This window comes from Barbus barbus (assembly GCF_936440315.1).
Source record: "Barbus barbus genome assembly, chromosome: 13".
NCBI lineage: Eukaryota > Metazoa > Chordata > Actinopteri > Cypriniformes > Cyprinidae > Barbus > Barbus barbus.
The window spans coordinates 16,355,828-16,376,794 of record NC_136741.1 but is presented as its reverse complement, the minus strand read 5'-3'; the positions used below and the strand labels follow the sequence as shown (position 1 = coordinate 16,376,794).

The 20,967-nt window shown below is 35.8% G+C and overlaps 2 protein-coding genes across 22 annotated transcripts in view; one reads left to right on the top strand and one right to left on the bottom strand.

The window, feature by feature from the left end:
• Positions 1-16,764, top strand: part of tbc1d23 (TBC1 domain family, member 23) — a 31,290-nt gene extending 14,526 nt beyond the window's left edge. For 3 of the 6 annotated variants that reach the window (XM_079432734.1, XM_079432736.1, XM_079432737.1), the window contains 16 exons: positions 1,416-1,620; positions 1,966-2,089; positions 2,482-2,606; positions 2,729-2,769; positions 2,874-2,977; positions 3,134-3,256; positions 3,733-3,825; positions 4,026-4,196; positions 4,320-4,362; positions 4,597-4,703; positions 7,201-7,328; positions 7,624-7,668; positions 9,488-9,576; positions 10,366-10,501; positions 13,261-13,455; positions 14,971-16,764. In XM_079432734.1, the coding sequence (XP_079288860.1) occupies positions 1,416-1,620; positions 1,966-2,089; positions 2,482-2,606; positions 2,729-2,769; positions 2,874-2,977; positions 3,134-3,256; positions 3,733-3,825; positions 4,026-4,196; positions 4,320-4,362; positions 4,597-4,703; positions 7,201-7,328; positions 7,624-7,668; positions 9,488-9,576; positions 10,366-10,501; positions 13,261-13,455; positions 14,971-15,055 (1,814 nt within the window). In that variant the 3' untranslated portion in view covers positions 15,056-16,764. The remainder of the gene's footprint in view (positions 1-1,415; positions 1,621-1,965; positions 2,090-2,481; positions 2,607-2,728; positions 2,770-2,873; positions 2,978-3,133; positions 3,257-3,732; positions 3,826-4,025; positions 4,197-4,319; positions 4,363-4,596; positions 4,704-7,200; positions 7,329-7,623; positions 7,669-9,487; positions 9,577-10,365; positions 10,502-13,260; positions 13,456-14,970) is intronic. The other 3 variants (XM_079432739.1, XM_079432735.1, XM_079432738.1) reach the window with 1 other exon arrangement.
• tp63 (tumor protein p63) overlaps positions 16,383-20,967 on the bottom strand; it is a gene marked incomplete at its 5' end in the record, with an annotated part of 40,840 nt that continues 36,255 nt past the window's right edge. For 4 of the 16 annotated variants that reach the window (XM_079432740.1, XM_079432749.1, XM_079432752.1 and 1 more), the window contains 4 exons: positions 16,383-17,723; positions 18,698-18,791; positions 18,894-19,041; positions 20,355-20,497. In XM_079432740.1, the coding sequence (XP_079288866.1) occupies positions 17,421-17,723; positions 18,698-18,791; positions 18,894-19,041; positions 20,355-20,497 (688 nt within the window). In that variant the 3' untranslated portion in view covers positions 16,383-17,420. Of the gene's footprint in view, positions 17,724-18,697; positions 18,792-18,874; positions 19,078-20,354; positions 20,498-20,967 lie in introns of all 16 variants that reach the window. The other 12 variants (XM_079432742.1, XM_079432743.1, XM_079432750.1 and 9 more) reach the window with 7 other exon arrangements.

Sequence of the window (20,967 nt, the reverse complement as noted above, 5' to 3'; positions counted from 1 at the left end):
GTGCCATTTATGTGTAGTAATGCACTACACATTTATAGCATATCAGTTCTATGAATGTGTAGTCAGACACTCTACATTATAAGTCTACTGGTTATTCAAAACATCCTGTGACATTGTGCATTCCACACACATTTACCTGTTGGCAAGTCTTTCTGTTTGTGTACTTCTGAAGTTTTAAAACACTTACTGCAGGTGTGAGTTTAATTGTAAAGCATGTCTTGAAATTAAATTAGCAAATTACTTTTGAATCAGGAGTACCTTCCTTACCTGTTAAACATTATTTTGATGTAATCTGTAATACATTTTTATTAAGAAGCTTCATTGGAGAATTTTAGTAATGTGTCATGGTAAAGATATTATTGTGAATTATTCATTCATGTATATTTCTTTTTCTTTTGGCCTCATAGTGTATAATAAAATATCATAAGTCAGTCTTCCAGGGAAAGCTACAGATCTCTGGTGACATGCTGGATTTGTCCAGTCACGTAATCTACTTTGACCACCCCTTCACAATCGACTACAAACTCTCATTCATTTTTGTGTGCAATGCCCACATCTCAAAATCCAATCTGTTTTTTCCCCCCTGCTTTTTTATGATCTGTTACTCTCGAATATGTCACAATACAGAAGGAAAGATCTGCCGCTATTAAAGTTTCATTGCGACTTATTTGTTTTTTTAATTTTCTGTATAAATTATTTAGTTGGTCAAATTAATTGGTTTGTTTTTCCACCTCATTGTTTCTGTAAAAATAGCTGACATGGCAAGAACAGGGCGTCAGGCAATATGTGGCAAGAACAGGGCGTCAGGCAATATGCTGCGACTTGTAAAGTAAAGTCGTGACGTATTGTCAAGTATGGTGACCCATACTCGAAATTGGTGCTCTGCGTTTAACCCATCCAAGTGCACACACACAGCAGTGAGTAGTGAACAAATGCACACACACACACACACACACACACACCCGGAGCAGTGGGCAGCCATTTATGCTGCGGCGCCCGGGGAGCAGTTGGGGGTTCGGTGTCTTGCTCAAGGGCACCTCAGTCGTGGTATTGAGGGTGGAGAGAGCACTGGACATTCACTCCCCCCACCTACAATCCCTGCCGGCCGGGGACTCGAACCCGCAACCTTTCGTTTACGAGTCCAATTCTCTAACCATTAGGCCACGACTTCCCCCAGTCGTGTACTAAACATAACTAACACTAAGAAAAGAAGGTCACACTAAGAAAAAAGTGGTTCTATCACATGATCAGTCATGTCTTGCAAGTTAATAAACCTACAGCACTATCTTGGAAGGATGCTCCGCGAGTCATGATAAATCCCATGCATTCTTTTAAGTTCTGTGCGCAAACCCATTCTCAAACAATATACTAGGGAAAAATATGAATATGAATTTTTTTTTTTTTTTTGCATATAGATGAGCTAGGGTTACCAGCGGAGGAAGGGCGGGACCTGGTATCAGATGTGGAGTCAGTGATCAGCTTTTACTGCAAGTCCAGAAATGTCACCTTTACACCAGATCTTAGTTGGCCACACATCCTCAAGCCACTCCTGGGCTTACAGCTGTCCCGAAAAGACCTCTACAACTGCTTCTACGCCATCGTGAATAAATACATCCCACGGTAGGGGTGTTCATATGTCTGTCTGTGTGTTTTTCTCTACTTTAAAAAAAAATAATGATAAAACCCCCCCCAAATTACCTCAAAACCAACTTTGGAAAAAACTAACTAAAAAGTAATAATTATAATGAAATGTTGCAGATAATGTAGCAAATCTGAATCCTTGAAATGATTTAAACTGTAAGAAAGTTTCAGTTTGGTTAAAGGTGGTTGAATGCTGCTGAGTGCCACCTCTTCAGACGTTTTCTGTGGCCAGAAAGGTCAATTGAGACCATGTTAGGTTGGCAGAGGGGGAACATGCATGCTTCAGTTTTCTTGAAATAGGGTCATATTATTTACCGTTTGCAGAGACTGCGTTGCGAAGGGAAGACCATTTCACCTCTTTAGACTCCTGCTGCAGTACCATGAGCCTGAATTCTGCTCATTCCTGGACACAAAAAAGATCACTCCTGATTCCTACGCCATCAACTGGGTCAGTCGATCTCTGGCATGTTTGAATATTTTATAAAGTATTTGGCTTAGTACACGTTTGTCCAATCCTGCTCCAACTTGCCACAACACATCTTCCTAGAAGTTTCTAGTACAATTTATTAATACCTTGAACAGCTGTTCATGTGTGTTTAATTGAGGTTGAAGCTTTTATTCTGCAGGATAGTGGCCATCCAGGAGCAGGATTCGAAACCCCTGGCTTAGTATATAAATTATACTTTTACACACTATGGATCAATTCTTAAAAAGTGTTATGGTCATTTTCCTGACCATAACCATTAATGAATAAAAAAAAGTTATTAGGAGCTGTATGTTAAAAATCTTTTTTTTTTTTTTATCTTTTTTTTTTTTTATTATTTTTTTTGTCTCCTGCAGCTAGGCAGTCTCTTTTCTAGCAGCTGTCTCCCTGAGGTGTCACAGGCCTTATGGGATGTTTATCTCCAACAGGCTGACCCTTTTCTCATCTTCTTCCTCATGCTCATCATCCTTGTCAATGCCAAGTATGTGACAATTCAGACTGTTCAGTGAACTCAACTGATTAATGAACTGCACCAAGGCAGTTTTACTTTCCTGTTTATGAGATCAAGCAAAAACATGTTTTTCTTTGTTTTTTCATGTCCAGAGATGGCATCCATGAAGGAGAAAGCAAGGAGGAAATTATCAGTAAATTCTTTCATGCGTTATTTATTAAAGTACAAAAATCTGTTGCATTGTACTCTATGACCAAAGTGTACAGCTGTAATTCTTTTTTTTTTCCTTTTTCCCAGGTAAACTGAAGCATTCACCAGAATTCCTAGATGTAGAGGACCTTGAAGACTTGTTTTCTTTAGCACAGTATTACAACAGCAAGACGCCTCTATCTCTTAGAAAGGTAAGCGTTAAATCTGTGCTCTTTGGGCTGTGTATTAACAACTTCCTTTCAATATGATGCACATCACAATAGATGCAGCAAGATAGAAATGTGGAGTATCACAATAACAGTTTAGCAGGTATCGCATGACCAATTATCTGGTTTATGTGTGTGCAGGAGAACCATAATCTGTTTGGCAGCAGTCTGGTGGCTCTGAAGGAAGAAGACATGGACCTGAGTCAGGCTCTCTGTTTGCCTGTATCAGTCCCTGAGATCCTGCAAGCCAACCAGCTACAACCTGTGAGTTCACAGTCATCTTTCAATCATCTTTCAGATTTATTTATGCTGATGATCAGGACTCAACATTCTAGTTCACCTAGAATTTTTTACTTGTCCTCATAATCTTTGTAAACCAATAAGACTTTGTTCATGTTCAGTACAAGTGGAGATATTTTTAATATTATCTCACTATTCATCAAAAAGCATTGTAAAGTATGAGTCAAGTGGTTTAATCCAAGGAGACTAGATTGATTGTACGCACATTTACAATATTTTAAGTCAAACACACTTTTACTGCTATTTTATATGTTCAATGTATGTAAATTGCAAATAAAATAAAAAAGAAATAAAACCTTGAAAAACAAATCTTTTAAGTATATTATTTTATGACACCTGTGCACACGAATCACTAACAGATGTTTCACCATGTGATGCCCTATTTCTAGTGATCTTATTCCTATTTAAATGTATGTTCTTGTGATTTGCATGCTGTTTAGGAGGGCGTGAGGTTTTTTGTAGTTGACTGCCGTCCTGCTGAGCAGTACAATGCTGGTCACCTCTCCACTGCCTTTCACCTGGACTCTGACCTGGTAAGAATTTTTGCAAGCAGAGAAAGCTGTATTTGTTCATAATAGTTCTAATAGAGATTGATTTCCTTTGGATGCACTTTGTTTCCTCAAAAATAACATTTTTAATATGTGTAGCTGCCTCACAGAGTAATTGTGCACAGCTCTATGAACCTCTGTGTCCTTGACCTGTAAAACTGTAATGATATGGTATTGATTCACAGATGCTTCATAATCCCTCTGAGTTTGCCCTGTCAGTGAAATCTCTTTTGGAGGCACAGAAGCAGTCTCTGGAATCAGGCTCTGTGGCAAGCGGAGAGCATCTGTGCTTCATGGGCAGTGGACGTGAAGAAGAGGACATGTACATGAACATGGTGCTTGCCCACTTTCTACAGGTCAGAACTGCATTTGCTGCTACATATTGAATTGTGCGAAGTATTATTGAAAGCATTTAACAAATGTTAAGAATGTAAGTGGTAAATCTAATTGTTTTTTGTTTTCTTTTCTTTTTGGTCTAGAAAAATAAAGAGTTTGTGAGCATAGCAAAAGGTGGTTTTATGGGTAAGTTCTTTTTTTTTTTTTTTTTTAGTTGCAAAATTACTAACACTTGGTCATTGCACAGTACTGTCTGACCAAATTTGAGACCAAATGTAATCAAATATAAATAATTAAATAAATGTAATTGTATTCAAATACAAAAAAAAACAAAATGTGATCAGCAGGTTTACATAGTGACAGCAGCAGTTAAATTGTGTTGATGAAACTGAAGCTAATTTATTTTTCTTTAATGCTTAGCATTGCAGCAGCACCTGGCAGATATTAATGTTGAAGGGCCGGATAATGTTTATGTTCACTGGATTGTGAGCACCTCAGGATCCCACAACAGCCTCAGCTCCGCTGACGTGAGTTTAGTGTGTGTGAGATGCATTTTACATGATGTATTAAAAGAGTGCTACTCAGCATGAAGCCTTCAAACCATGCTTTTGTGGCCCATGTTCTCATCAATTTTCTCAATACATTTTCAACAGAGGTTCTATGGGTCTTAAAGTCCTAGTTTGTCCTTCCACAATTTAAGGCTCTGTAAAGGTTTTTAATCTGAGCAGAAAGTCTTAAATTCACAAGTTATTTTGCATGCATTGCAAAAAGGAACATCTTTCTCTATATTTTTGTTTATAGTAATATCTAAATATCTAATATTTTAATATCTAAACATCCTAAAATCAAGATAAATTTACTTGAGGTGCAAATGTAAAATGAAAAAAAAAAAAGCAAAAATAAAAAACTGAAATTATTTCAGTTTATGCTTAAAACAAAAACAAATGTCTTTCAATGGGGTAACTTTTCTGTAAAATGAATTCAAAAGTAAAGGAAATCGTTTTTAATTTTTTTTTTTTGCTGTTTTTTTTTTTTTTTTGTTGCTAATTCAACTCACTGTCCCCTCACTAGACATTTACATTTAGAGAACATATTGGTGTATTGTGTTCCCTTCAATTGATTCCTCACATTTTCTTTACCTAAAAGGTCTTAAGTTGTGAAAGTCTTAATTACCTCCATAAAACACTGTTTTAAGTGTATTTTTGGTACACCTCTGAAGCTATATCCACCTTATTTTTTAAGTGAGAGCAGTGCCATTTTTATCTCGAATGTGCAAGGTGTCCTTTGTCTTTTGCATATTAGTATTTATAATATTGAAGACATTGGTTTGTAGCTCATTGGTTTGTTGTACTTTATTCTTCTAGTTATTTACTTATAGTGGATAATGAAGTCCAAATAATGTACATTCAGAGGAAATATCTTATTTCCGCATTTGAAAAATAAGGTGGATACATATAGCACATGAGTGTCAAACTCAGTTCCTGGAGAGCCTCAGCCCTGCAGAGTTTAGTTCCAACCCTGCTCCAACACAAAAACCATGTAGTTTTCAAATAAGCCTGAAGGACTTGCTTAGCTGGATCAGGTGTGTTTAATTAGGGTTGGAGCTAAACTCTGCATGGCTCTGGCCAGTACCGCCGCTCCCTATACGCAGAGTACACAGTTTGCATAGGGCACCAACTCCCATGGGGGCACCATCCCAGTTCAAAAAATAAAATAAAATAAGAAATCTTGACACACACCATTCCCGCATCCGCGGCCGCTCACACCTCATGTTTGCGGCTGAATGCAAATGATCATAATTGCTGGACAACTAAGCCTGTGAAAAGACATCAGCAATCCGGCGACTAGAAAAAAAAAAGTGGAAGCCTATGCATCACTTCATAATCCTGTGAAACTTTTTTGGCTGTTGACATTAATAACGTGTTTTGATGTCGGAAATAATTTCACCACCACCAACGCATCGAATATTCTCTCTTGAGTTTCCATGTCCTCTTACGAAAATTAGTCATGGTTTTAACACTATTAAAACCAAAAATTATTATTCTTGTAGCCATGGTAACCGCAAATTAACCATGGTTTTGTTACTTCAAATAATAATTTACAGACGTATTAAGAATTTTTTGGGTTATAAAAACAGACCTAAGCCAACAATAGCCTTTAAAATGACTTAAAATGCATTATATAAAAACAATGAGGCAATAATGATTGGTAAATTAATAATTATATGGTTTCATCGATTAACTGTTAAAATACATAATGTAGGCTAATACAAAAGAAACTATTAATGTACATTACATGTTATACAAATGCCTGCAAACGGAGCCAAAGGCCTGGTAAGTGCTGCTGTTATAGTTACAGGATGATCAAATCCTTGTTTAACAGGCTATTGACCAAACAATTTAATTCAAATATCCACTTAATCTTTCATTTTTGGCCACCTTTTTGCTATATAACACAGCCTCTATAATTTCTTGAACAAAAACATGTGGACATCACAGCCTTTACAAAAATGAACTGGTTTTATCGTAGTAAAACTGCTTAATTTTCTTTTGCGTGCTTTCTGAATGCTTGAGACTATAAAATCAATCAGACAACTGTATTAATACAGTCATAGCCATAGGTAACTGTTTAGAGCTACTTGTTTTTGTAAATAATACAATTTATTTATTTATTTACTTGTATATTCTATTAAAGTTCTATTTTGACCCTTTTGAGTAGGGTTTTGTAAAAAAAAATTTTTTACTTCCATAATATTTGAGGGAGGGGCCCGAGGGGGGCACAACAATACAATCCTGCTTAGGGCACCCATTTGGCCAGCAGCGGCCCTGGCTCTGGCCCTCCAGGAACTGAGTATGACACCCCTGATGTAGCATATTCCTTTCATTTTCTGGGTGGCGTGTAGTGCCATCTTGTGGACAAGCCATTAAAATGCGTTAACTTCCATTGTGATAAGGAAATACCTCTTTTGGTTTTGGATGAATTAACTTCCAAGTTTAACTCAGCCCATCTCTTATATTGATACAGGGGGAACTGAACAGCACAGGAGTTAAATCGCTTGTCAACAAAATGACCTTTGCACTCAAGTCAAAGTCGGTTAATGTAAAAGAGAAGGTGATCAGCTTCATTGAAAACACTTCCACACCGGTGGACAGGTGAGCATCTTTCATTTTCTTTGCATTCAGGCATTGTTTCACATTTTTTTCTTTCCAGATATGTATTCTATTAGTTAAAAAAAATAATTGAGGGCTGTTTAATGATCAGTTGCAAAAACTTAGCCTCTAGACTGTCGTCTTTTTTTTCTCTCCCTGCCCTACTTTTATTTAAAAAACAAACAAACAAATTATATAGTATAGAGGAAAAATTTTAAATTTATTACAAAAGATGGGTTCTCTGACATCTTTCTGTTTTAATCATCCTCCCGACCTATGCCCTGTTATTTCACACTAGAATGTCTTTCAATCTACCCTGGCCAGACAAGGGAATACTGGATCGGTAAGACTTCATTAATGTTTGTCTGTGCCCCCACCAGCGTGCATCCAGCGTGCTCTCTCAAGGTGGCGCCGTCAGCTTTAGCTCATTGTAGGGGTTTTTAAAACCCTGATTAAATGGCACACTCATGTATGCTCTAACACCATAAGCATCTGCATCACCTGCATCTATAGTACTAATATCCTTTTCATCCTTTTGAATTTCCTGTTTCCTGCTAAAATTCTTCTGAGAATATCATCAGAGTAGAGTAACATTCTAGAATTTGCTACTTTGCCATCCACTACCAGACATTCACACGCATGTGTAGTTGAATTCACAAACACTTGGAATGGTGGAATCTGTGAACCACTGGTCTTGTCACTTTCTGACAGTGTTGGCTGCTTTGACCTCTAACAGTGCGTTTGCCACTTTGTGCCTTTCTTTGTTTTATGCCAGCAGTTCTGTCTCCACAGTCTGAAGTCTGATCTCTGCTGTCTGGGTCCTCTTATATGTTCTTAATAGAGATACACCGATCGGCTGCCAGGGAATATCCGTGAATATCCGTGAATATCACTGCAATATGACACTGATTTTATACTATAGTAGTTCAGTAAACAAGAAGTTAAAATTAGATTTTAGAAACAATATTGACTTTTATTTTTTTTGCTCAATTTCGTTGACGAAAATAGTTCCTATCAAAGTTTCAACAGAGCAACACAGCGGTGTTTCATTACTGAATGAATCCACGTTTTTGAATGAATCAAGTGAGTCAATGATTCAGTAACCCATTCATAGAGAGTCGCTTGCCTTGTTTTGGAGTGGATCAGCCGTAGGGACAAATCTGTTGAACTAAATGACGCACTCATTTGCCGCCACCTACTGGTGATTTGATCTCATATTTAAAAGTATCGTTGCATTTTTCCCAACATTTCTTTTATTTGCATGTGTAAAAAATGTAAAACATTATTCTTATAAAAATCTTTATGCATTCAGTCTGTGTAAATACATCTAGTGCCACTTCAGATGCAGCTTCTGTGTTTCCTGCAGTGGAAAGAGGGAGTGTGTTGATTTAATTTGAATGGTAACAACTCTACAGTTTCTTATTATTTTAACTAAATTAATTGAAAGAATGTAAGAATTTGATGTGAAAGATGACACATTTAATAAGGTTAGGGAAAAATTACCATTTAAAAACATAGTGGGAAATTACATAAATTACATGTACAGCAACTCCTTTTCAGTGAATTATTTCTGCCTCTTTTCAGTCACAGAGCACTTTATTTTGAGAGCTGTTTAAGTGAGAGAACATCTGTAGTTAGTCCAGATTTTTTTTTGCATTGAAAAAAGTATAGATTTTTTGTTTGTTTGTGCTGTCAATTATAGTTCTTAGAAGAAAATCGGTATTGGCAGGTCACACTTACAAAAAAATCGGAAATCAGAAGCGGCCAAGGAAATTGCAATCGGTGCATCTCTAGTTCTCAATGAAGGACTGTAGTCTCTCTCCAAACAAATTGTTTTTATACAGATTTGATCACAGCTGTGGAAGACTGGGGTAGTTGTGATTAAATGTTAAAGTAAAATGGACTCAAAACATTCACTTTTGTGAATTACCTGACCTTCCACACTTTTATTCTCATCTCTGGTAAAATGCAAACATGTTAACTTGCCTTTCTTCCAACTAACAGTGCTCACCTTTCTAATCCTGGAGGATACCTCATCTCACTGCCATTGCTTTTAGAATGCCTGTATTAAGACAAGGAAAACAATGTTGGTGTGAAGGACAAAACGTTATTCTTTTAGTGGGTCTTGTAAGTACATGTGATGTTTTTCTTATATCCTTCAGGCACATAAGCAGCAGTGATCGGGTGGGGAAGCCATACAGGGGTGTGAAGCCGGTCTTCAGCATTGGTGATGAGGAAGAGTGTGATACAGGTAAATACACAAATTTAACATGGAACCTGCCTGAAGAACTCAACTTTTCAGCAATTTTCTGCAGAGTTAGTTCATACACATTTTCACCAGTGTTGTTATCTATCTATAAGAATGATTATTTTTATTTATTTATTTGTTTTTTGGTAATTGAAATAAAGCTGTAATAAATTGTAAATCTTAAATGAGAAACTTAAACTTACGAAACTTGAATAAATAGAAATGTTGCTGTGGCAACTAACTGAAATACCTTTAAGTTGAAGTAGAAATTTTAAATAAAACGGCATTAAAGCTAAACAGAAATGTATATAAAAAAGGGAAAAAAAATGAAAACTGAAAATATAAAAAAGCTGATTGAAAATATGAATGTGAATACTAAAATAGTGTTATTTTAGCATTTATATACTATTTAATCAAGGTCTTCAAAGTTTAGCTGCAGAGGCAAGTTTGAGTATCCTTGATCTAATGACTTTGTCATTATATTTACATTTGATATTACAATTTTTTTTTTTTTATTGTGGTGGTTTACCAAAGAAATTTAAATTTGGTCGTTAAGTTTTGGTGTAAACTTTTGGTCATTTACTTTTGTTTTTCAAAAGCCATATTACCTTTTTTTTTTTTTTTGGAACAAAAGAAGAAATTAAACAGAAAGATGATGACCATTTTAAGCTTAGAAAAACAAAAAATATCCCATGTAACGAATTAGAAATTCAACATTTGCTACACTCCATCTCGTATCTTTGTTCCTGTGTTTTTACTTAATGTTTTTCTTATTTCCTTCCCTCTTTTCAGATGAGATTGACAGCTCATCAATATCAGATGATGACAGGAAAGAGATTGTCAATATTCAGACTTGGATCAACAAACCAGATGTGAAGCAACATATTCCATGCAATGAAGTTAAGGAGACTGGACACATGTTCCCAAGGTGAAGCTACCTTTCTGAACACATGGCATAAGAATGGCCAAGAATTTAAATGGCCAAAATAGTCAAATATAAGTTTAAATACAAAAAAAATAATAATTACACACACACACACACACACACATATTAGGGCTGCCACTAACGACTACTTTTATTTCGATTAATCTATCGACTAATTTATCGATTAATCTAAACAATTAATTTCCCACAAAAAAATCTACAATTTTACTTAAGAATATTTTATTAAACGAAATGAAATCCTAATTTCTATAAAATCCTTTTTTAAAGCAAAAGTAAAGTGCAACATGGAGTGCAAGAAGCAAGTGTTCATCTCATAGTCCAAAGTTCAGTATTACAGTGCAAGAATGACAGCATATCCACGTGTTCTAGTCTACTATTAATACAATTATAATCAAAAAACAGTTTTTAAAGGAGTATTTACCAGAATTTATTTAGGTGAAAAATGTAAATGTGCAGTATTTCTGAAAAAAATAAAATATAAAATCAATGAATTGGAGATGCTTTTGATTATTAAAATTTAATGGAACCATTAAAATGGCATCCAGAAAATAATGGAAAACAGAATTTGGTCCAGATAAAACTGTAAAACTCAATTAATTAGACCGGCTTTTTGATTAATAAAATTTTATTTAACCATTAAAACAGAGTATAGAAAAAAGAAAATGGAAAAAAAAAATGAATTTGGAAATAAAAACGGCCCATAGGGCCCTATAATTATAATACTTTTTTTTTTTTTTTTTTGTGGTAATAGATGTAAGTGAACAATAGCTTTTAAAATGACTTAAAATACATATATAATAGCAATGATGCAATAATAATTAGTTCAAATAATGTATCAAAAGCAAGAAATTATATGGTTTTATTGAACAAAACTGTTAAAATACATAATGTATTATAAACTATAGAGCGAATGTGCATTACGCATTACAACAAAGGCCTGCAGGGGGCGCCGACGGCCTGATGATGGTTTTTACACATTACTGTGTGATCTAGTCCTTGTTTAATATTGCCCAAGCACCATTTAATTCACATGTCCACTTAATCTTTAATATTTGCCCATTTCTTTAGGACAGAAATGCTATAGCACTGTAATTAATTGAATATGTGTAAACTCAGAGTGAGGGTTTGAGCTTTTATTTTGAAAGCGCGATGTATTCTCCTGTTTGCAACTTTACAAATCTGATGAAATGGCGCACGTTGCGTTCCCAGGTGAACGTTATAGTAAACCCAAACTCACAACAACATGCAGAGATGAGTTTGAGACGCTCCACACATGTAAATGATAACAGTTTCTGCGGAACTACTGTGTGGTGCACTTACTTAACCTACACACATGGAAATAATTATAGCTCATATACTGTATTAGAACTGCATTGCATAAAATTATTTAAGTCATAGCGTCTGAGAATTCACAATTATGCTTAATTATGATTTTTAAATGGGTTTAATATATCATGCAGCCTGAGAAAATAATGTGAGTTATGGATTCTCGTCAGTGAAATGTGCCACTTCTGGTATTTTTATATATATATATATATATATATATATCTATCTCACACACACACGCATGCATACACTCACTGGCCACTTTATTAGGTACACCTTGCTTGTACTGGGTTGGACCCACTTTTGCCTTCAGAACTGTCTTAATTCTTCGTAGCATAGATTCAACAAGGAGTTGGAAACATTCCTCAGAGATTTTAGTCCAGATTGATATGATAGCATCACGCAGTTGCTGCAGATTTGTCGGCTGCACATCAATGATACGAATCTCCCGTTCCACCACATCCCAAAGGTGCTCTATTGGATCGAGATCTGGTGACTGTGGAGGCCGTTTGAGTACAGTGAACTCATTGTCATGTTCAAGAAACTAGTCTGAGATGATTTGAGCTTTGTGACATGGTGCATTATCCTGCTGGAAGTAGCATCAGAAGATGGGTACACTGTAGTCATAAAGGGATGGACATGGTCAGCAACAATACTCTGGTAGGCTGTGGCGTTTAAACGATGCTCAATTGGTACTAAGAGGCCCACACCATTACACTACCACCACCAGCCTGAACCGATGTGACAAGGCAGGATGGATCCATGCTTTCATGTTCTTTACGCCAAATTCTGACCCCACCATCTGAATGTCGCAGCAGAAATCCAGACTCATCAGACCAGGCAACATTTTTCCAATCTTCTATTGTCCAATTTTGGTGAGCCTGTGCGAATTGTAGCCTCCGTTTCCTGTTCTTAGCTGACAGGAGCTGTACCCGGGCTCACTGGATATTTTCTTTTTCGGACCATTCTCTGTAAACCCTAGAGATGGTTGTGCGTGAAAATCCCAGTAGATCAGCAGTTTTTGAAATACTCAGACCAGCTCGTCTGGCACCAACAACCATTCCGCGTTCAAAGTCACTTAAATCCCCTTTCTTCCCCATTCTGATGCTCGGTTTGAACTTCAGCAAGTCGTCTTCACCACATCTAGATGCCTAAATGCATCGAGTTGCTGTCATGTGATTGGCTGATTAGCAATTTGTGTTACCAAGCAATTGAACAGGTTTACCTAATAAAGTGGCCAGTGAGTGAGTATGTATATGTATTATATTAGCTAGTGTAGTCAGTAAAATAATCCTGATGCATGTGAAAAACTGTTACGTTATAATACTTCAGCCCATCAGATATTGGGCCATTCCAGCTGGTGGATGGTGGGTTGAGTATAGTGGTGGATAATTCTATCATTTTATCTTCCACAGCCATCTGCTCATCACTGCAACACACATGTACTGTTTGAGAGAGATCACTGCCCGAAAAGGTTTTGCTTACATCCAATCTAGGCAGGCCCTAAACTCTGTGGTGAAGATCACCTCCAAGAAGCAGCATCCAGAACTTATCACTTTTAAGTTTGGCAACAACAATGCTGCAGGAGTGGAGGTACTGGCCGTGGAGAGGTATGGTGACTGACCACTGGACACCAATGTTTTATTTAATTTAATTTTGTTAACCCTTTTTACACATCCCCTAATCTGTTTACTATATACCAGTGTTATTTTAGTATTACTTTTATATTATTGTAGTTTTAGTAATATTTTTAATTAGCTTTTGTTTTATACTTTTCGGTTTTCATTTTAATTTGTTTATAGTTCTTCATAAGAAAGCATTAGTCAATGTGTTAACAATAATTAACTATGAGTAATACATTCAAGATTAATAAATGCTCTAGAAGTATTTTAATTGTTTTGTTAACCAATGTTGTAAACTAATGGAACATTATTGTGGTGTTACTTTTTTTGTGTGTGCTTGTAAATTTGAGTCTTTTCAATGAAAAAAATATTTAATAGTTTTAGTTAATGATAATAACTCTAAATAGCTAATAGCTTAATAGTATATACAGATATTTGTACTTTTGATTAAAAACTCAAATTAAACTCATTGACTGTTCAGTTTTAAAATGTTTACACATCCTTAGTGTTTAGTATGTTTAGGGTAAACGTACCTATTAAGCTCACCAAAATCTACATCGAGACATTTTTAGTGCACAAGATATTGGTTTCAGTACAAAAAATTGTTAAAATATTAATCTCTCACACACATTGAATTTTATTTTAAATGACAAAATAAGAGTTTTTAAATTAAATGCTTTTAAGGAACATTTTTAAAGAATAATTGTAAAAATATATATTTTTTGAAGGTACAAAGTAAATCACAAAAAAACAGAACACATGAATTAAAATGACAGGAGTCTAGAATAGTCTAGGTCATGTATTAAGTTCATACATATTTTAACAACTATTATTAACAATATCTATGAAATTATACTTTTTCTTATTGATGTCACTCTGAAGCTGAAAATTACAGCACTGTAAAACGAGAGACCAGCAATAAACTGTCAATTTATAATATTATGGATGTAAACGTACAAGCCAGTAATGCCTGTGAAATAATATATTAGCGTAGCACACAGTTTTATACAGCTAGTCAGCTAACTGTTCTGTAGCATCTGCGCTGTGTTACTAAAACTATCTTTTGGATCTAATGTAATTATTTCCCACATCCAAGTTCCAGGTTATAATATGCAAAAGTCTGAACATTAATCTCTTAATTTTACAATAAGTAGTGAACTTACCCAAAATCAAGGCTTAAACATCTAAAAAAAAACCGCACATTTAAGGGGCTCCTCTTTTGGTGAATGTTTATAGACCGCTTTCAAAATGGCCACCAGACAGTGTGAACACATGGAGAGCCATATCTCAGTGTGCTATGATCTGATTGACTTGAAATTATAGGAGGTATATAGTAACAAACATATCACTTGGTTAAGACATCAAGTAGGATAATAAATATTTTTTCTTTTTTATAATCTGATCTCAAAATGGAAGTGTGCTTAATTGGGTATTTGAGCTTAATAGGTACGTTCACCCTACTTATTTTAGGCAGTGTTCTGATATTTCTTGTCTTTTCTGAAGGTATTTAATTCCAAACGCCGGTGACGCCACTAAAGTCATCAAACAGCAAATCATGAAAGTTTTGGATGCTATGGAGAGCTCTTAATGACAGAAACATCAGAGATGCTGCACTCTGGTCATCCAGGAGACAACCACAGCTTCAACCAAAACCACCGAAAGGGGAAGGAGGGAGTAGAGCATTCCCACAGTTTTTTGTCATCAGCCCCCCTCCACCTCCTCCCTGGGCAACATTGACGTGGAGTTCTGTCATGACTGTTTGGGCACGTTGCCATCAAGATTGACAGGAGTTCTAAAACTTTGGGCTTGGAGATTGGATAGAAATGGTTATTTTGTTCATTTTGCTTTGTGATTATGATTTCTGTTTTGAGAAACTGACCTAATTAAGCAAGTTAGATTTATTATCTCTCCTTTATCTGTCTCGAGCCTTAATGAGCTATAGCTTTTTATATGAGTCTCAAACAGCTCCTGTGGATGAGAATACGGTTTTGGAACCTAAATCAAGGAACTTCATTGCTCTTTATCTGCTTCAGTGTTTGAAGTCACTAATTCTTTAGCCATTTAAAGATGTAAACATCATATAATGCTGTATACTTATGTAACTGAGAAGAGTTTAATTTATTTATCAGAGCAGCGTTTTTACAGCAAACAGATTCTCCAGGAGCCTCATCACAGGTATTGAGGTGAAGAAATATACTTCATTTTCATATTTGGAAAGTACGCTACCCTACAGGATGCAGCTTGCACAAGTGGTTACACCAGTGTGACACATGAATACTTCCATACAACTCTGCTGTTGTCTGTGCTGATTGACTAAAACTCCCTGAAATTATTAGAACCTTTTGTTAGTTTCTGCAATTTTGTGATCGCACCTTTCAAGAATAAAGGGAACTGGTTTGTGAGGCAGTTAAAAGTCAAATGGGTCTTCTAAGCAATGGCCAAGTTTACCAAATAATGTATTGAGAACCTGAAGTTTAGGATGCCTACCAGCTTTTATTGGGAATAGCTATTGAGTAATACAAGTATTTATATATGCATTCTGAAGCACTAAAGAAAAAATGGCTTGTGAATGCTGTAGCCGTCAAAACTATGTATATACACAAGTCCAGTGAGTGTAAGGAAAACTAAAGGTAACGTTAAGATTAAGGGAGGGTGATACGTAACATTTTGTCACACTATGCAAGTTCAAAAAAATAAATTTGAAAGTCTTAAATGAGAATAAGATTTCCTTACGTCCCCAACATGAACGGATATTCAGAGGATCGTGTTCCCAATGCTCAACTTTTTAACCTTTGTTTATTGTCTGTTAAACCACAGAATGCTATTGATATCTCATATTTAAATAAATCAAAATAAGGTCCACAATGTCTGACTATTGTTTAAATAAAATGATTGTTTTTGTACAACAATACAATCAATGTTGCATGATATGTTTTATTTTGTTTATATCAAAAGTACATTGCAAAATATTTACAATAATAGTTTGATAAAGAATTGTCTACTCAGTTGACACATGAAAGCGTAATAAAAAAAATCTGTACAATATTGCCACAACAGGCTAATAAGTATCAAGTGAAGTGGAAATTTGTTTAAAAATACTGAAGCTACATTAGCAATGTATAAAGACATTGGCCAATGTATCAATGCAAGTCACTTTTATACTTTTAGAGGCCAGTAAACAGCATGTCTATGCATTATCACAACTTTCAACTATTGCATTGCAGTGTGTAAGTATTGAATTGAACCAGTGTTTGCGACTCACAAATAAAAGATACAAAGAATGGTTTACAGTATTACATAAAGGCTACATGACAACATCAGTCTTACACCACGGATGAATAACACTTTCTGTGAGAATAAAGAACCATGTGGGATTTGAAATACATACAATCAAAGCTGACAAACGTCAACATTTATAAAAAAAAAAGACATTGTTCGACCGCAAGGAATGATCATCACAACACAGAATACAATTAACATTAAAGCTCCTGCTGGGAGGAAAATAACCCAAAAAAACCATGTAACAAAAAAGAAACCCCCGAAAGTTCAGTGTGTATTTTGCAAGTAGTAACAATATGTTAGCATTTCTTAAGTGCTCTGTCTCAAGAAACAGTAAAAATGACAATTTAGCAAAGCACCATTTCCCCTCAGCTACAGCTGTTTGCGTTTAATAAAGGGCTTGAAATGACAACCAGAGCTAAATCCACCAGAAGAAAAATGAAACCATAAAGGACTTTAAGTGCATTTTATCTGCCCGTTTAAGTTTAAGTGAACAAGACTATGAGGCTCACAGTTTTTTTAATCATCACTTGCAGAGGAAAACTGTGAAACGATCTGGACCAACACCAAGTGTGTTAATATAAAACAGCGCGTGAGTGTGTGTACAGTAAATGTGCACTGTTGACATTGTATGTATGTATGTATGTATTATTGTGAACTGTGATGCACTACATTCATTCTCCCTCCTCCTTGATACGCTGTTGCTTGTTGCGGCGAGAATCTGGAGCCAGGTCAAAAGAGAAATCGGTCCAGTCGTCTCTTGGAGGAAATGAAATGGTCTGACGAAGAGTGAAACGCACTGCATCGATCACACGCTCGCCTCTGGCTTCGGTGGAGCCCACGCTGACGGTGGATGTCCCGCTAGAGGTGCGCAAGATGTGGGGAGGTGGAGAAAACTCCATGGTCTGCCGGTACTCCATGATTCCTTTCCAGATGATGTGCTGGAATTCTGTGGGAATCTTCAGCCTGGACAAGTCCTGTGGATAGATATACCACAGAGCTCATGAATACAGTAGCCATTGCTCTGATCTCTCCGTCAACCCAGTCACACCAGATCCAGATTTTCATATGGATCCTCTGCAGTGAATGGGTGCCATCAGAATGAGAGCTAAAATGCTGATTAAAACACAATCCAAAATGAATCCACACAACTCCAGTTGATAAACTGTTCCCGCTTTTGAATTTGCTGCCCCAAATGATTGGAATGTGCATTCAAAAAATTACTAGTAGTGCTCTGAGCTTGACCTGTAAATTATGTATTGTAATATGTTTGTATGTTTCTCAGGATATATGTTAATTCTCCTGACAGGCTGTTATTGAAAATAAGAACTTGTTCTTAAAGAACTTGCCTGTTTAAAAAAAGGTTAAATAAATAAATAAAAAGCTGCTTGTTTGTTAGAAACATATCCATCAACATGTCTGAATTTTAAACCATCAAATGAGTCCATAATTCATAAAAACGCTACCTCTATGACAACGTCTGTTCTCTGTTGTCCTCTCAAATTACACCAACATATTTGCTTAGAACCGTTTTCGTCTGTTATAGACAATGTATCTATGCATATTTCTCTCCTAATTCAGGAGAGACTTTTTTTCTCTGGAGAAAGCAATAATATGAATAGAGGTTTTAAGTTAGAACGTCTTGATTTATTTACATGCAGTTTTTCAGTTCACAAAATGTTAAACGAGTTTTGTTGTGGACTATTGTGATGTTTTGATCAGTTTGAACTCATTCTGACGGCACCCAGAGAATCCACTGGTGAGTAAGATACTAAATTTCTCAAAATCTGTTCCGATGAAGAAGAAAAACCTCATCTACATCTCGGATGGCCTGAGGGTGAGCTAATTCTCATTTTTACATGAACTATTCCTGTAAACATGCACCTGCTAAATAGTTTTTCCAAATATGAATGAATATGAAAAACATTAAGGAGAAAGGCAAATTCCTCACCTCTAAGTTGTAATTCTCAATCTGGTAGATATTGGTCAGTCCTTGGGCTGTGAAATAGTCCAAACAGGCTGAGCAGCCCAGCCTCAACAGGAAGCTGCAATTGACAGATATTAAGCTTTAACACATGATTACAGTAATGCTATTACACTTTCATTGAGCAATTTCAGAGAGACTTACTGTAAGTGTATTTGTGTACCTGGAAATGCTGTTGTCCATGGGGTAGGGTGGCGGAGGTGTGCAGTGAGAGGGCACCATTTGTAACTGAGGCTGCAGGGGGTTGGTGGGGCTCAGGGCACTCATGTCTGTGTTCATGGGAACAGGGCCACCCATCATGGGAGGGGTCACTGAAGGGAGGGGAAAGGGTTGAGACTGTAATAAACCTCAAAAGAAGGGAAATAAAATGGTAACACTTTACAATAGGGTTCAATGTGTTAACATCAGTTAATGCATTAGGTATCAGAAACTAATCATATATAAACTTTTACGGCATAATACTTGTTCAAAGTAATTTGTACAAAACAATGAAAAAACAAAAACAATGAAGAATACACTGCCGGTCAAAAGTTTGGGCGTTTTTTATTTATTTATTGTTAATGTCTCTAATGCTCACTAATATTGCATTTATTGAATCAAAAATACAGTAAAAGCTGCTCTCTGTTATAATATTTATTATAGAATGTAATTATTTCTATGTTAGCAAAGCTGACTTTTAGAAGCCATTACCCCAAGTTTTCAAGGTTACATTGTTCTTCAGAAATCATTCTAATATGCCGATTTGGAGCTTAAGAAACATTTTTATCTATGTCAAAAACAGTTGCTGCTTAATATTTTTGTGGAAACCGTTATGCATTTTCATTCAAAAGTTTGGGGTGAGTAAGATTTTTAAAAACTGAACTGTCTATTTATTAAAGAATACTGAAAAAATGTTTTACAGTTAAAACGTTTTTTTGTGAAATATTGTAATATTTCACAATATCACTTTATTTTTTTATTAAATAAATGCTGGATTAGTCAGCATAAGAAACTCATTTTAAAAACATTTTTATAAAATCTTAATGATTCCAAGCTTCTGACCGATATGGAAAAATATTATTCATTGTTTATTCATGAAACCAAATGCATTAATGTTTATCCCTATTGTAATGTGTTACCAATAATATAAAATCATGCAATATTTTCTGTCCCCATCCTGCTCACATTTATTATAGCCTATATATTATACACACACACTACATAAACTGTCAAGTCTTTGACTGAAATCGACTGAAATAACAAACACCTGAGGGCACTAAATATGAATTAGGTCATCTCATCTCATTTCACACAGCAGGCCAAAGGAGAATGCATATTTGTCATGTGTAAGTACATTTTGACAGTGCCAAAGTGTGCCGAAGGGAAGGCAGACTGTCCCACAAAGATCTAGTTCAATTTTAAAAGGAAACTCTGTCAGATTGACATTGAGAACTGAGTGTTTCTCAAGCCCAGACAGGATATTCTTCACTAGGGAGAAAGTGTTCACTTTTTGTACAATTTAGATCCGAAATCACTTTAACTCTATTATAAGATCTTTTGTTAGCCCTAAACGACACTGACACATTTGTAGACAAACTATAAAGATATACGAATTAAATGATTAATGATTTTATAGAGGCCTTACTGTCAGTTAGTCCTCCAGCCATGCTGGATGGGGTGAGTGTGTTGCGATGTTGGGGATTGATGAGCTGACTGACTGATGGCAGTTTGTTCTTGCAGAGGGTGGGTGAGCAGGACCCAAAAGCAGGTTGGGGTGGCAGAGAGCTCCTGAGGGAGAGAAGATGATACAGATTCTGTATTAATAATGCCAAGTCTCTTGCATAGGCTTTATTATAGAAAATGTGCAACCTTGTCATGATTAAATGCTTTCTTTTAATGTTTTGGACACTATGGAAGGCCTAAACTGTGGAGAAACACAGAACATGTCTGTGTTGTTCTGTAATTCTTAATGAATTACATACTTTACATACTTTATATTATAAACTTTTAACCATATGGGTTACAAGTCACATTGAGAGGAAACTAAATCCATATACTTGTGTAACATGCAACTGCTAAACTGCAGATCAAACAATATTACTACTTTAAATGACTGCTATACTGTTTATGTGCAATGGATTTCTGTGCAATAACAAATGAAAAACTAACATTTATTGGGCATTTACATGAACTACTTGTGTAATATAATATTAAAAGGATAGAACTATCCACATACAAAGAAAACACCATTATTTAAT